Consider the following 16,941-nt stretch of genomic DNA (forward strand, 5'->3'; position numbering starts at 1 on the left):
TGAGAAGCTAGCCACATTAGAGAAAGCCTTAACTTTTACTGATAGGAAAAAGTTTTAGAGGAGAACTCTGGAGAGGGAGAGGTTCTGGCCCATGTTGGGACAGATGCAGGCTTTGTCTGGCCCCTCTGCTCATGCCTTCAACCCTCTGAGAATGGGAGGGCAAAGGTTCATCCTTGAGATGTTCTAACTCTGGGGTTGATCTCACCCAGCTCAGTCCAGAATCCAAGTCCTTGTTGTGAGAGGTATAGAAATTGTGGGTTACAGGGAAGGCAGGAGACCCAACCATGCCTGGCCCCATCAGACAGAAGACTTCAGGGGGATGCTGTCTGGTGGCTGTGCCACATTCTTCCTTGCTAGGGCCAAGTGGCCGAAGATCAATATTAAGAAGAAACCTGGGGTGTCAAAGAGAGAGTCAATCAGTTTCAGGCAAGAATATTGGTCCTGGGGGCTTTTCCTTGATCTTGGGCAATCCAATTTGCTAATAATTAAAGGTAGGCTAATATGTTTGCCGTTATTTTAATTGTTATTTTTTTTCTGGAAAAGAAAGCATAAAATGATTATGTCATGTCAATTTATCCTTTCTTAGTTTTTTTGGGGGGAGTAAGGTAGGGAGGAATCTATCTAGTTGGCCCATACATCTACCACTGTCTAACATTTGGTCATTTCCCAAATTGCAAGGCTGTTTCCCTCAAATGAGATAACATTTGTTGCAGCGCATAGCATAGTGCCTGGTACGTAGTGGGTTCTATATATTTGTCATAGCGCATAGCTCTGCACATAGTAGGTTCTATATAAATGCTTATTCCCTTTCTTCTCCCCCCTACCCTTCTCTCTGTCTCTCTCCCTCCCCTTTATCCTCTTTCCTCTCTCTGTTTCCCTCCTTTCTAGGGGTGGTGGTGGTGGTGCAAATTCATAGTATTTATGAAATAGAATACACTTACACTTGCAGTATAAACACAAAACTTAAAGTACTTATTAAGGGCCATACTTTTAGAAGTAGTTGGGATCCCACACGTATTTAAGAAGGGTCAGCTAGACTTTGGACTCCCAGGAGGTATGGGTATAGTGAAGGTGCTCTGATACTCACTACCTGGTCTCAGTTTCTCTTTGGTAGAAGGAGAGGGCTAGACCCTGGGAGTGCGATAGTCCATTCCAGCTCTCAAGCTGATAACCCTCTGAACCTATAAATAGCCCCAGGCCTCTCTCCCCACCTTGATGGGTGTCACTCAGCTCCTGGAGTAAGACCAAGACTTGACTTACCTATTGCTACGAGGGTGCCTACCAAGATGCCAACAGCAGAAAGCAGCGTGGGCATCCCCTTCATCCGACCCACTTTGAGCAAGCATTGTCTCTCTGAGTTACACAAACAGACCATCACTGTGACCAAAGGGAGGGAAATAAGAGTTAGAGCTGGGAGGGTGGGCCTGGGAACACAGAATGTCAGAGCTGGGAGGATCATGGGCTCTTATCCATTCTCATTGGCCATCCCTTTCAATCCTATTGTTTTATAGAGGGGGGAAGTGAGGGTGGGAATGACTCATCCAGGGTCACACAGATAGGGACTATCAGAGCTAGGATTTGAACTCTGGGTACCTGACTCCAAATCAAGTGCTCTCATCACTGTATCCCCTTGCTTCTGGAGCTGATATAGTAGAGGGTAATTGAAAATGTAGAGCTAGGGTTTTTCATTTGGGGTCTAAGGGGCTTCATGGGTAGATTTCAGAGAACCCATGAATTTGGAAGGTTGGAAGCAGCTGGGTGGTATAATGGTTAGAGCACTAGGCCCTGAGTCAGGGAGAGCTGAGTTTAAATCTGGACTCAAATACTAGCTGTGTCACCCTGGGAAAGTCACTTAGCCTCTGTTTGCCTCAGTTTCTCCATCTGCAGAATGGGGAAAATAATAGCACCTATCTCTCAGGGTTGTTGTGAAGATCAAATGAGATAATTTTTGTGAAGTGCTTGGTTTTCTACCTGGCATACGATAGGTACTGTATAATGCTAGTTATTATTATTACAGGAAAAAAATTACATCTTTATTTTCACTAGCCTCTAACTGAAATTTAGTATTTTCTTCAATTAGGAATTTCAAATTTTTTTTTTCAGAAGAGGGGTCCATAGCATCACCAGACTGCCAAAGGGGTCTAAGATCCAAAAGAAGCTTAACTGTTGATGAAGAGGGACTTCTTAGTCAACTTTGGGGTAGATTAGATGGCCTCTCATGTCCCTCTGACTCTGAGATTCTCTGAAGAACTGGGAGCTGGAGGAAAAGAATTTCCCAGTCTCCCTGTCTTTCCCTCCACCCTGAATCCATCTTTCCAAGTCCTTCTTCTGACTCCTTTTCTGTTATCCAAATACTATCTGGGTCACAACTATCACACCTTCTGGACTCGCCACACCTCATTCACATCATCTGCCTTGATTGCCCTCTCTTTTCCTGTGGGGCCCAGCTGTTGGAAGATAGGCAGATACATTGTTGGTGGAACTTTGAATTGGTCAGCCACTCTGGCAAATTACTAACATTTGACCCAGCTATCCCACCATTAGGCATAGATCCATGGGGATCGATAACAGGAGGAAAGGTCCTATTTGGTTATATATTTTTGTATTTATATATGCCAAAGAAGAAGAAGCTGAAAACAAAGAGTGTCCACTCATGAAGGAATGGCTAAACAAATGGTAGTCTATGGATGTAACAGAATATTGTTGCACTATAAAAAACAAGGACTGTGGGACATTCTGGGAAACATAGGAAGATTTTTATGAAGTAATGCAGAGTGAAAGAAGAAGAAACAAGAGATGAAAGAAAACAACACTAAGGGGCAACAGAAGTTGGATGAACAGTGACGCATAATCTTAGTCCTGGAGAACAGATGATAAAACAGATATCCCTTCTCTTGAAAAAGTACGGTGACTGTGGCTGAAAAAAAATTGCATACACCATCAAATGTAGTTTCTTTGTTGGTTGGTTATGCCGAATTATTTTTCCTTCATAATAAGGGAAGGTTCAGTTCAGGGCAGGGAGCAAAACTGGAAATGACGTGTGTGTGTATGTGTGTGTGTGTGTGTGTGTGTGTGTGTGAGCATTTTAAGCATCAATTAAAACAAATCACCTCTTGTGAGGATTCTCCTACTTAAAAAAGTAGAAAGGAAACAAGGAAAGTACTAAGTAACCTGAAAAAGTTTGATTGATTGCATCTTCATGGAGAGGAAATGGGTAGTTATGTGGGAGTTTTTTCAGGATTAGCTGCGTGTGCACAGTCAGATCCCTGGCTTGTTAGAACAAAGATCAAAATCAATTCCAAATTAGAAGAAATGATAAAAATGAGAATATATGTATGTGTGTCAGGCAAGTGAGGCAAGATGCTGATGCTAAAAATTAGGAAACACGTAAAAGATCTTTTTCTACATATCAACATTTCCCAAGGGAGTTTAAATGATGTTAAATCCATCACTGTAAGGAGAAGGCCAAATATCTAAACAGATTATCAACATTTCTTAAGGGAGTTTAATTGAGGTAAATTCATCACCATAAAGAGAAGTCTAAAAATTTAGAAACAGTGCTAGCCAGCAAACACTCAGTTTTCTTGCCAAGAGGAGAGATATGGCAACCAAGGCCAATACTGGTTTAGAAAATAAACTTGTTTATAAAGTCTAACAGGGAAGGGTAGTGGAGAATTATAAACAGTATCCCCTTATAAAACAGTGAGAAGCAGTAGAGGGGCAAAACAAGTTTGTGGAAAGGTTGGCAAGGGACCCTGTGAAGCCATATCACCCATCACAAGGACATTTAAGGATATAGCTAGGAGGATGGGCAACTTGGTGGCTTGGTGGATAGCTCACTAGGCCTGGAGTCAGGAAGACCTGAGTTCAAATCCAGCCTGATGATTGCTAGCTGCGTGACCCTGGGCACATCACTTAATCCTGTTGACCTCAGTTTCCTCATCTGTAAAATGAACTGGAGAAGGGAATAGCAAACCACTCCCGTATTTTTGCCAAGAAAACCCCAAATGAGGTCATAGAGAGTCAGACATGATTGAAATGACTGAACAACGGGGAAATATTTGTATATTGTTTTCTTTTCCAAGAGATCTCATTTTAGGAGTGGAGCCGATTTTCAGGTGTGACCTATTTTAGGATCAGTACGGCGTATCAATTCAATTCAACAAGCACTTATTAAATGCCTACTGAATGAAGCTACAAGGAATGTGTCTTTTGAGATACAGGCTCAGAACGTAGGGATTGCCAATACTAGTCATAGTCAATAAACAATTATTAAGCATCTCCCATGTGGCAGGCACTGTGTTAAATGTTGGGGATGCAAAAAGAGGCAAAAGACATTCCCTGTCCTCAAGGAGCTCACAATCTAATTAGAATATTTGCAGGTCACTTTCAGTGCCAACTGAGCCCAGGTTAGGGTGCGTTTGTTTGGAGACTGAGTCTCTCTGTTTTAGCTTGGCCAGAAATTCAGTGGCCACTCCCAACCTGATGATAAGCACTGATGCAGCACACCACTCCACCCCACCCCACCACAAAGCCTTCCCATACTGCAGTGGGACTTATTGAGGACACGCAATCGACTTCAGCTCTGAATTCCTGATGTCAAGTGACCCACCAGCCTCCACCTTCCCCAGTAGCAGGGATAACAGGAATATACCATACCCAGCTCCCAGGTTAGTTTGAACACAGACAGGACGTTAAATGAGAAGTCACATGTGGAAGTTGAACGAGAAGGAGAAAATGGCATTTGGAGTGACAATATCAGGGGACATGTGTGTAGTATTAGCTTGGGGATACTTAAGATAGTATACTCTATACTTATGTGCCTAATACTTCTAAATTTTACCATGATTTTACTAATCCAATTAAACTGTGTGTTGTCTGACTGAATGTTAACTTTCTGCCAGGGGGATGCTGGGAGGAAGTGTATGAAACAACCATTGGCTAATGAGCAACCCTAGATGCAGAGCCTGGGATATAACATTACAGGGTTCCTCAAACCAGAGGTTATCTTCTGGGGTCCCACATATTAAGGGGGCCTGTTATATCTATGGAATATCCTGTCACATGGGAGAGACAATAGGATGTCTCTTACATAGAGAACCATGTGGGGTTCTGGGGAGGCGGGAGATGTAAAATCTAGATAAGGCATTGTTCTTGTCCTCAAGAAGGTTATAGGCTTAAGACACAAACACAGAAAGCTGTAGTATACTGTATTACACGACAATTGAATTGTTGCTGTTCAGTCCTTTTTAGTCATGTCTGACTCTTTGAGACCTTATTTGGGGTCTTCTTGGCAAAGATACAGGAGTGATTTTGCATTTCCTTCTCCTGCTTATTTTACAGATGACGAAATTGGGGCAAACAAGGTTAGGTGACTTGCCCAGGGTCACACAGTTATTCAGTGTCTGAGGCCAGATTAGAACTCAGATTTTCTGGCTCCAGGCCATCTTAGCTTCTTGATAATTGAATTAGAGAAGTGAGAAGTTTAGTTTAAAAATGTTTAGTTGAGTTTAAAATGTTCTGGGAAGTTTAGAGGAAGATAGTTACCAAGTAAGGGGATCAGGGGGAGGCTTCCTGAAGGAGGTAACATTTGAATTGGGCTTGGCATGAATTCAATATTTGGAAGAGTGGGGAGGGTATTGCAGTCATGGGGAACAATATGAACAAAGGCAGCATGAAGGTAGGAGAGTGCAGGTAATGGTGAGCAGTCCATTTTGGCTCAAGAGCAGAATAAGATGTTATCAAGGCAGGGCAGTGATGGTGGCTGGAGGCCTTGACTGCAAGGCAGGGGGATTTAGGCTTCACTTGAGGGGCAATAGAGACTACCTTCTCTCTTAGGTTTCTTCCAATTAACCCTGTATATATCTTGTATATACGTATATATGTGGTTTTCTACGTTGTCCCCCTCTGCTGGTTTAGGTTGTGAGCTCTTGGAGGGCAAGGAGTATTTTTGCCTTTATATATCTCCAGTGTCTGGAACATAGTAGGCACTTAATAAATTCTTGCTGACCTGATTTGACTAGAGAAATGACACGTCCAGATCTAGATGTAGCAAAGGTTAGGGACCAGAGCTATATATGCATGAAGAAATTTAGTCTGGCAGTGGGGTGAGAGATCTATTGGGGAAGGAAGAGAGGAAGAAGGAGGCTTAGATGGCTCCATCTATTGAACTGCTGAGTTCTTAGGGAACAAGGACTACATCTCCTACTTCTCTTTCAAATCATCCCTGCACCTTAGCTCAGCAAATCCTTGGTTGTTCCCCTCCATGGCCCCCCGCTTCTTGTGAGATGAGCAGGCCTTACCTCGTATTTGGAGTTTCTGGGTCTGGGATGAGTGTGTCAGGAAAACTGGGACAAAGTATTCTTGGGGCTCCAGCCAGCTGAGGGCCATGGTGAGATAAGCATGGGTGCCTAGGATGGAAGTAGGGAAAGTGTGGGATGCTGGGATAGACAGACACACAGGAAGGCAGAAAACAGGCAGCCAGGGTGCAGTGTGGGATGAATCACAAGACGGAGAGCTGGAAGGCACCTTAGAGGTCAGCTAGCTCAGCTCTTTCATTTTTCCAAATAGGGAAACTGAGACCCAGAGAAGGAAAATGACCTTCCACAAGGTCACCCAGGTTCTCTAGTTCCAAATCTGGGTTCTTTTTTTAATTTCCAGGGCCTCTCTTGAAGAACTACTCAGTCAGTCATTCAGCCACCTGCTTCTGGTCCTCTACCCAAGCCTAGACTCACCATTGAGTGCCCGGAGCCTCCATTCTCGCTGTATTGTGGGGTCATCACTCAGAGTGAAGGAATAGGGGTCATCGTCAGCAGCATGCTCTCCCCCCTGCTGTAGTCCACTGATGACCACTCCCTGTGGCCCATCCTGGGGAGTGCAGAGAATCTGGAGGGTGGAGGGGACAGGGGCAGGAAGGGAGGGGGATTTTCGAGCAGGAGGTGGGGGATCCCGCACTATATGAAGCACCAGGGCTGCAGTGGTAGTCAGGCTGGGATGGTCTGCAAAAGGACCAAAGACTGAGGTCAAGGACATTCCCCTCTATTCTGAGCGGGGAGGGGGAAGCTGCAAGGACTGATTCTATAGGCAGGTATCCAGGAAGTAGGCTAACTAGGGATTGGGAATTTGAGGACATCCCTCCTCATCTCTGGGCTTCTGTTTCTTCTTGGGGGGGAGGGGGAGGAAGGCCTGAGTGAAAAGAGCAATGGCTTGGAATCATAAGAACTGGATTTGAATCCCAGCTCCATCATTTACTACCCATGTAACCTTGAACTCTGGGCTGCCATTTTCTCATCTCTAAAACAGCAGAGTGGATGGTGTAATATCTTGACTTTAGAGCTAGGAGAGACTTTAGAGGACACTTAGTTTACTTCCCTTATTTCCTAGATGGTTAAATGACTTCTCCAAGGTCACATAGCTAGTAAGTGTCAAAGGTGGCCCTTAAACCCATGATTGGAACCCAAGTGTTACAGCTCCAGAACCAGACTATGCCGCCATACCACCAGGATGATATGTAAGGGAAGCAGAGTGACTCGGTGGAAAGAGGTGTGGATTTAGAGTCAGGCAGATTTGGGTTCGAATCCCAGCTCTCTCAATTACTAATTATGTGATTGTCTCTAAATCTAGCACTTAATCTCTTAATTATGCTTCCTTTTTGAGGTCCCTTACAGCTCTAATCTCTTTGATTCTTGATCAAGGGACAGGAAAACATGTCTCCTTCCCCTCAACCCACCCCCAAGTCCTTGTCTTTGGGGAAGGCCTTAGAAATCTAATCTAGGGATTCTTAACCTGGGATCTGTGGTCATAAAAAATTGTTTTAACGACTATATTTTAATATCAATTGTTTCATGATCCTTTAAGTTTTACTTTATGCTTCTAAAGACATTATCTTGAGAAGGGGTCCATAGACCTCACAAGACTGGCCAAGAATCCATGGTGCACAAACAGGTTAAGAACCTCGGGTCAAATCTAACCCTGTCATTGTATATATGGGCGAACTGAGGCCCAGAGCCCAAGGCTACATAAGTGCTAAGTAGGAGATTCCAGTCAAATAATCTTTGCCATAGCTCTCTTCCCTCTCAGGAATCCTGCCTCTTCCTACCACTACCCAGACCTCCATGATCACCACGAATATGGCAGCAACCACCTTATGGAAGGGACTCTTGCTCTCTAGGAAGACAACAGTAACCAGCTTATGCCAGGAGCTCTGGCTGGGGTCTCCCACCTAAATGGTAGAGTGGGAGTGAGGGAGGGTATTTTTTCCCTTTGGGCCTTGGAGAGATGTCTCATTTATTGGGCAGGGTGTAGGGAGTATAAGGGTGGTAGGGACACAAAGGGGCAGTGGCTCTTTAAGAGAGAGCACCTCCCCACCAAATCTCCTGGTCAGTCATTGGCCACCTTCACCTAGTTGAGCCAGATGGTCAAGGCAGAGGGTGCTGGGAGAGGGTAACAGAAAGCTCTTTGTCCATGTAGGGTCATGAAACCCTGTTCATGGAGTTGGATATCTGGGGGAATATCCCTAAAGATACGTTATAGACCTAGGTTGTGGGTGGAGACACTGGTTTAGACAGAGCTATCCCAAAGTGGAACAAACTGCTTTGGGATGTAATGAATTTCCCATCAATTCCTGTCTTGAAAACAGACTGGGTGGTTGATCACTTGTTGGGGATATTGAAGGGGGGTGGCTACTTGAGTGTGGGATGGTGTAGATGGTCTCTGAGGTCCATTCCAGTCAGACTCTGTGATTCTGGGCTTTACCCTCTTTTTGGCTTCGATGAGAAAAAAACCATTCTCTTTCTGGCTGTCTTCCTCTTATTCTTTTTCCTTAGAAACTCGTTGTCTGACTCTGGCTCTTTCAGAGTGTGGGCCCAGCCCCTCCCAGTTTCTCCCTTACCCATGATCTCAGCCACTACTTGCACAGTATATGTCTCCTTAGGCTGTCCTGATCCCAGTTTTGAAGCTGTTCGGACTTCCCCGGAGTGTTCTTCAATGGACAGCCACCCTTCAGAGTCATTCATCATTGAGAACCTAAGGACACATCAGCATGAGGGTGGGGAGGTGACATGGGACAGACTGGGAGAAAGAAGGGGATGCCTAGTGGATGAGAGAATGGAGAAAGAGCTTCTAGGAAAACCTCTTTCATCTCAGGAAAGTGTGTGACAAAAATCACATAACTTCTCTGTACCTCAGTTTCCCTAGTGGTCCAGTGGGACTTGTCATGGTTTCATGATATCTAGAGCTGGAAGGACCATAGGATCATATAATTAGAGCTGGAAGAGACCTTAGAAGTCATCTGGTTTGACCCTGTTTTACAGATAAATAAACCGAGTCACAGAGAAGTTGTGACTTGCCCAAGGACACATAATTAGTAATTGAGAGAGCTGGGATTCGAACCCAAATCTGCCTGACTCTAAATCCACACCTCTTTCCACCGAGTCACTCTGCTTCCCTTACATATCATCCTGGTGGTATGGCGGCATAGTCTGGTTCTGGAGCTGTAACACTTGGGTTCCAAACCCAGGTTCTGTCACTTATTATATATGGCCTTGGGAATGTCTTTTCCCTTCTTTGGGCCTCTGTTTCCCTATTTGTAATTACCTCCCATTTACACTGTCTATATATTGTAGGTTTCCTTCTCCATTGGACTATTAAGTCTTTTGATTCTCACAACAACCTTGTGAAGTAGGTGCCATTATTCTCCCCACTTTATAGATGAGGAAACCAAGGCTAAGAGAGATTAAGGGACTTGCCCAGAGTCACACAGCTAGTAAGTATCAGAGGAAGGATTTGAATTCAGGTCTTCCTGACTCTAAGTCTGTTGCAACACCTAGTTGATTTAAGAGACTGGCCAAGGGGTGGACGAAATGGTCCAACCCTTTCATTTTACACACAAGAATGAGGCCAGGAGAGACTAAAAAACTTGCCCAAGGTCTAGAAGGTAGTAAGCAGCAGTGCTTATGACCACCTTCTCTCACCCAAGGAATCTTGGAGTGGTGGTGGCCAGAGAAGAAGCCGAAGAAGGAAATGGAGCAGCGCTGGAGAACAAGGACAGAATGGTAAAATAGGAGCTGCCCAAAGATCCAAGTGCCCCTCAATATAGAAGAAGACTTTCTAATGATGGCAGTTATTTAGAGGTGAATGGACCACATGGGTAGGTAGTGAGCTCCCCTTTGCTGGAGGCCTTCCAATGAATGCCAAGTGGCCACTTGTCTGGTTGTTCCATATGGCATTCCTGCAGAGGTCTGGGTTGGACTGATTCTCTCTGAGATTCCATCTAGCTCTGAGATTCTGTGTTTCCGTGAAGGGCAACAGAGGGGGATCTGAGAGGGGTGGGGTGGGGACAGAGAACAAACAAAAGGATCCATTATTCATCAATGCCCCAGTCAAGCATCCAGCCCTGGATGTGTGGGCCTGGAGGTGGGAGGAGGTTTGTGGCCCTTCTGCCATTTCTAGGACAATGGACCAATGAGACCATCATTGGATGGTGGTCTGGGCCTGTGCATTTGGGGTGGAGGCAATGGAGAGTGGAATGGGAGAGCTTGGAACAGTCCCAAAGGGATCATTTGACTGTGGCCAAAGTGTCAGGGACGTGAACACTTTGGGGCCTAGAAAGGCTCCACAACTAGAAGGCAGAGATAGATCAACATGGGAACGAAATGAGAGCACGGCATAGGGGATATAGTATAGAACTTGGAATCAGGAAGCGCTGGGTTAAACCCTGCCACACATGCACTGGCTGTGGGACCCAGGGCAAGCCTCCTCCTCTCCCTGGTCTGGGGATAATAGTGTCACTTACTTCATAGGGCTGTTAGGAGAATCAAAGAAGATGTATGTAAAGCTCTTTGAGAGCCATAAAGTTAAATAAATGTGAGCTTTTAGACTGTGAACTCCTTGAAAGCAAAGACTTTTGGGGTTGTTTTTGCCTTTCTTAGAAGCCCCAATGCCTGGCACATATTAGGCACTTAATAAATGCTAGTTGACTTGACTTGAATATTATTCTGTCAAACAGGGTCTGGGGATGGGCCAAAGGCAACAGGAGACTGGGAATGGGAGTAGGGTGCTGGTCACATGAGGTCAGAGCAGAGCCCAGGGCCAAGTCACATCTGGCCTTCATTTTCTTCGTCTGTGAAATGTGAGAGCTGGACCAGGTCATTTCCAAGCTTCCTGAGATTGTCATTCTGCGACTGGAAGAACCCGCTTTCCCCCAATCAGGAGGGATCAATCCAGGCTACCAGGATGTTGTCCCACCTGGGGGAATGCCACTGGGTGGGTGCAGGAGTGGACCAGCGATGGAACAAAGAGAATAATCATAATAAAAGCTCACATTTCTGTACTTTTGAGATGTACAAACACGTTCCTCACGATCCAATGGGATGAATAGCAACACTTCCTATTTTACAAATGAGGACACTGAGGTTCTGAGAAAGTGACTCCCCTACAATCCGTCGGCTAGTAAGAATTTATCAAAGGATCACAGGTTTAGACCTAGAAGGAATCTTAGAAGTCATCAAGTCCGTTCTTCTCATTTTACAAATGAGGAAACCAAGGCAGAAGGAGGTTAAGTGACTTGCCCAAGGTCACACAACTAGCAAGAATTTATCAAAGGATCACAGGTTTTGACCTGGAAGGAATCTTAGAGGTCATAAAGTCCATTCTCATTTTACAAATGAGGAAACAGGCAGATGGGGGTTAAGTGACTTGCCCAGGGTCACACAGCTAGTAAGTATCTGAGACAGTATTCAAATCCAGGTCTTTCTGACTTCAGTCTGGTGCTCTGTCTCTTGACTTGAAGCCAATCTCCTTTATTAAATGCCTGCTACATGCAAGATAACTGTAGAAATCACTAGGGGTACGAGTTGAACTCAATTTTAAAAAATTCAAGACTGGAAGTTTTTTTTTCCCAGAGCATCAAAAGATTTTCACCATTTCTTCTAACCCTACCTGTCACCCCCAGCCGCCAATCCCTTTGCCAGTGTCCACAGCCAATTCCTTCCAAATCTGTCTTTGGCTGGATGGCCCCAACCCAATGTATATAGATACACTTTATGATAGAATAGAATACTTAAATATATAGAGATATAAATTAGAACATACATATGTATATATGCATATACATATACATACACATATACATACATATGTTCTAATATCATCCTGAGCCTAGACCAGGGGTGGGGAACTTCCGTCCTTGAGGCTGCATGGGGCTTTCTAGGTCCTTGGGTGCAGCCTGAATCTAAATTTTACAGAACAAATCCTTTATTTAAGGGTATTTATTCTGTGAAGTTTGGATTCAGTGAAAGGGCCGCACTTGAGGACCTAGAGGCCCACATGTGGCCTTGAGGTTGCAGGTTCCCTACTCCTGGCCTAGACTGAGATGCAGAAATCATCAGAGGAACATTCCAAAGACGAAAAGAAAAGATTTGGGGATTATCTGAGTTTTGAGACCATCCATGCCATTGCACATTATCATATAGAACATGGTGGCAAGAGTGCTTGATTTGGAATCAGGGGACCAAGGTTCCAATCTTGTCTGTGGGACATTGGGTCCATCATTTTTCCATCTCTGTACAAGAAGTGTGTTGGCCTAGATGACTTCTCAGTCTCCCCCAGTTCTAAATGAAGTGGTTCCCACAGTTTAAGTGATGCATAACCCACAAATCTGATAATGGACAGCAGAAGGCTCCCCAGACTTCTACTAGAGATCTTGATGCTGATGGTCTGGGCAATCCTTGGGCCCCCTGGTTGAAGAGAAGATGAGAGCAGACTGTTACCTGAGTGGCGGGGTCTGGGGATCCTCAGGCCCGATGGTCAGAAGGAAGGTGTCTGGTGGGGTGCTGTCAGGGATGGTGACCTCATAGCTCTCCTGGCTTAGAATAGGGGGCCACATGGGTTCCTCCACTAACACGGTCACGGTGGCTGTGACTGGAGGGTCCATCCCTGACCCCACGAGCTCCGCCAGGTTCTTTGCCATGATCACCAGCTCATAGCTTGGGGCTGAAGCGTAGTCTAGTTTCTGGGACCAGAGGAGTTGGGGGTCACCATGATGTCTTTTCTCTCCCTCTCTCCTTAGGGATCTTAACATTTCCTGCCCATTCATTAAAGTTCATCAAATGCCACTGAAAACCTTCCTTGACCTCCCTAGTTAGACTGGCTTATTTACCATCTGTCATATGTAACATCTTCTGCCTTTGGCTCCAAACCCTGGGGTGCTCTCCCCCTTCACCTCCACCTCTTTGGACTTTCAGCTCTCTCTAGGACTCAGCCAGCTTGCTTCCTTCTACACGATGCCTTTACTGATTCCACCAACTGTGAGTGCTTCATCTGCTCCCCCTCCCCCCATTATACTTTCTGTATATTTACTATTGACTTACCTGTGACATGTTTTTCCCCCAGTGAAATGTAAACTTCTTGAGGGCAGGGCCTGTCGTCATTTTTGTCTTTGTATGCCCAGTGTCTGGCATCCTGCCTGGCACCTAGTAGGTGCTTAATAAAGGCATGTTGAATCAAATTGAATGGAATTAACAAGTGGTGGTCATTGTCATATACCTATGTACCTATGACACAGGTACTCCATGCTAAGGGTTAGGCTATTTTGTCCCTCTTTCTAAGTTTTATTGATGTGTTGAAAGGGGCCACATGTCCCAGAAAGAGTATGGTCTGAAGTCCGAGGAAATGGGGTCTAGTCCCAGCTCTGCTATTTATGAATCTTTTTGACCCTGGGCAAGTCATGTTGACTTCTCTGAGCCTCAGTTGATTCATTTGAAAAATGGGATAATAATACCTCACTGGGCTGATCCGAGGATTGAATGAAATAATGGCAAGAGCTTTGCAAACCTGAACGTGCTAAATTCAAATTACCCAAGTATGCCAGTCCTGAGAGTTCAGTAGCAAGGGATTACTTTCTCTTCAGATACTGCCAACAAAGCTGAGTCCCCAATTCTTCCTTGTGTCTGAACACCATGCCTCTTGTTACAGTCTAAACGACTGCTTCTCCCCAAGGCAGCTGGGGGAACAGACAGTCACTAGTCTCTAAGACTGGGGGTGATGGAGGAAAGAAGAGTATAGTTCTTTGTATAGGAAAACCCTGGGGTGGGTGCCTTGAGTTGTGCCTGCAGGGGTGGGGATGTAATACGTAGAACCATCTCTAACAGGTTGTCCTAGTGACCCACAGCACACATTTGGGAGGCCCACGGTTAGGATTTGGGCAAGAGCAGAGAAATAGAGCTTTTTTCTCTGTGTAAGTTCCTCAAGAGCTTTCTTTACCTTCTAACCAGCCCACACCCCCTTCAGATAATGATCTCCCCTGTGCTAGATATCTGCTGTCTTCCAGGCTGAAAAGATTCCACACAAAAGTTCTTTTCTCCACCTTCCATTCTAAAATTGTCCAAGAGCCACAGCACCTGACGTCTTCCCTACTTCCACTCCTCCCTGCCCCTGTGTGGAAGGCCTGTACAGGAGCAGCTGCCAACCTTGGGGTGGGCCCAGGATGTGCCAGGAGGAGAAAGCCAGTTTTCACCTTATTTGGCCAAACATGTTTCTAGAGACTCCAGCTGCTTTCCCCCACTTCCCACCTCCCCCCTCCAACCAGGGAAGGGGAGGAGAGAGGGGAGGATGAACACTTGAGACTGGGCCCTTCCCCAGGCCCTAAACACCTACCAAGGCAATCACATCATGAGAGTTCCCCCAGGGTTTATGACAGGAGATTTATGTATCAGACTATAGTATTTAGATCAAGAGGGGAACTCAGAACCTGTCTGGTCCCATTCCCTCATTTGACAGATGAGGAAACTGAGTCACAGAGAGGCCAAGTGATTTGGCTCAGCATCATCTACCGCTAGTAAGACTTTGAGAGTCTAACTTGTATCAGCACTTCTGCTCCTGAACCTCCCCTTTCTGAATGGGGTGGGATGGGCTTTGTGGACAAGGTGTAATCAGAATGACTGGGACAATGAGAGGGCTTGGGGCATGGCCAGAAGGAGATAGAAGGTATAGGTTCTCCTGGCACTTCTCAGTCTGGGCTTGGGCAAGGGGAGGGAGGAAGGGGTCTGGAGGGGAAAGAGGGTCAGGGTAGAGGAGGAATAATAATAATAATATGCAGCATTTCTATAGCAATTTAAGGTTTGTGCACGTCTTCTACATGTGTCATCTCATTTGACCCTCACAATAATCTCGGCAGATATATTATTTATTATTATAGCTATTATATTATATTTTATTACCATGACAGCTCCATTTTCTAGATATGGAAACTGAGGCAGACCAAAATTAAGTAGCTTGCTAAGAATCGCTCAGCTTGTAAGAATCTGACTCTAACTTCAGCCCTCTAACCACTAGTTTACCTGGGTTAGCTTCTCCATTCCAAGCTTTCCTTTGTTGCCTCAGTTCCCAGACCATCCTCTCTTCCACCCAGTGTGGACAGATACACTACATTCGTAACCCTGTCCTAGGCACAGTAGAAGAGAGGCAGGGAAGGGACGGGACACCAGTAATAGTTCCCATTTTTATCGCACTTAAAGATCACGAAACAAATTTCTTCCCATAGCTGTGTGAGGTGTCTCTCTCTCTCTCTTTTTTTTTTTTTTTTACGTGTCAGGAAAGAGGCTCAGAGAGGTTAAAATGCCTTGCCCAAAGTCACACAGCTAGTTAAGTAAAAACAAAACAAAACAAAACAAAACCCCAAGCACTTTTTGCCACTCCAAGTCCAGCTTTTTTTTTTCAGGAAGCCTGGAACCGCACTAGAGAGATAAGGAGACCCCAAAACAGAGTGGGAAGGGTCGAGTAGTAAGGAAGCAGCTTCCACATAGGCTAACCAATGGGGTTAGTGAGCTGAGTGAGGGGCTGGAGGGGAGGAGGTTACAATTGTGGGCTCTGGGCTTCTCTCTCCCAGAGTCCCTTGCTCTGCTGCTCTGCCTACTCCTCCCACCTCTCCATCGGCACCGGAGGAAACTGACTAATGTAGTTAGTTACCAAGGGGAGATTAAAATTCATCTCCTGGGCTCACATTGGGAGACAATCTAAGCCAGGGGAAGAGTTTCCTGTGAAACCTGTGATTTCTGAGTGACTAACAAGAAGACGACATCTGGGGGAGGGTCTGGTCTTGGGTGCCAGGGGAAGAAGAGGCATTGATCCTTTCTCAGTAACACAAAGCAAATGGGTTTAAGTCGATGTATTTGCCTTTATCTGTATCTTCACCTATGTATATATTTCTGCAGTCATGATAATAGCAATAGCTAGCATTTATAAAGGACTTTAAGATTGGCTGAGCATTTTACTTATGTTATCTCGAATGATCCTCACAACAACCTTGTGAGATGGGTGTTGTGACTATCTCCATTTTACAGAAATGAGAAAACTGAGGTTAAGTGGCTCGGAGTAACACAGCTAGTAAGAGTCTGAGGCAGAATTTGAACTCAGATCATGATTACTCAAAGGAAAGAAGTATTTATTAAGCACCTTCTATGCTTGAGGCACTGTGCTGAGCCCTTTATAAATATTATCTCATTTGATTCTCACAATGACACTGTGAGCTAGGGGCTATTGGTCCTCCCATTTTACAGTTGAAGACACTGAGGCAGACAGAGGTTAAGTGACTTGCCTAGGGTCACACAGCTAGTAAGAGTCTGAGGCTGGATTTGAACTCTGGTCTTCCTGACTCCAGGTCCAGTATTCGAGCTATAGTTTTTTCTCCTCTTTCTTGTTGTTATTGTTGAGTCTTTTCAGTTGTGTCCATCTCTCTGGTCGCCCCATTTGGGTTTTTCTTGGCAAAGATACCAGAGAAGTTTGCCATTTCCTTCTGTGACTCATTTTACAGTTGAGGAAACGGAGACAAATAGGGTGAAGTGACTTGCCCAGGGTCATACAGCCATTAAGTATCTGAGACTGGATTTGAACTCAGGCCCCCTTGACTCCAGGGTTGGTGCTCTATCCACTGCGCCACCTAGCTTC

The 16,941-nt window shown here is 45.2% G+C and overlaps 1 protein-coding gene across 1 annotated transcript in view; it reads right to left on the minus strand.

The window, feature by feature from the left end:
* Nucleotides 1-297: 297 nt before the first annotated feature.
* The window catches only part of CDH16 (cadherin 16), a 43,252-nt gene continuing 26,608 nt past the window's right edge, over nucleotides 298-16,941 (minus strand). The window contains exons 13-18 of the mRNA XM_036752008.1: nucleotides 12,768-13,009; nucleotides 8,891-9,024; nucleotides 6,735-6,998; nucleotides 6,303-6,410; nucleotides 1,261-1,377; nucleotides 298-392 (exon numbers count right to left, since the gene is read on the minus strand). Of these exons, the coding sequence (XP_036607903.1) occupies nucleotides 298-392; nucleotides 1,261-1,377; nucleotides 6,303-6,410; nucleotides 6,735-6,998; nucleotides 8,891-9,024; nucleotides 12,768-13,009 (960 nt within the window). The remainder of the gene's footprint in view (nucleotides 393-1,260; nucleotides 1,378-6,302; nucleotides 6,411-6,734; nucleotides 6,999-8,890; nucleotides 9,025-12,767; nucleotides 13,010-16,941) is intronic.

This window comes from Trichosurus vulpecula, chromosome 3 (genome assembly GCF_011100635.1).
Source record: "Trichosurus vulpecula isolate mTriVul1 chromosome 3, mTriVul1.pri, whole genome shotgun sequence".
In the NCBI taxonomy this organism is placed as follows: Eukaryota; Metazoa; Chordata; class Mammalia; order Diprotodontia; family Phalangeridae; genus Trichosurus; species Trichosurus vulpecula.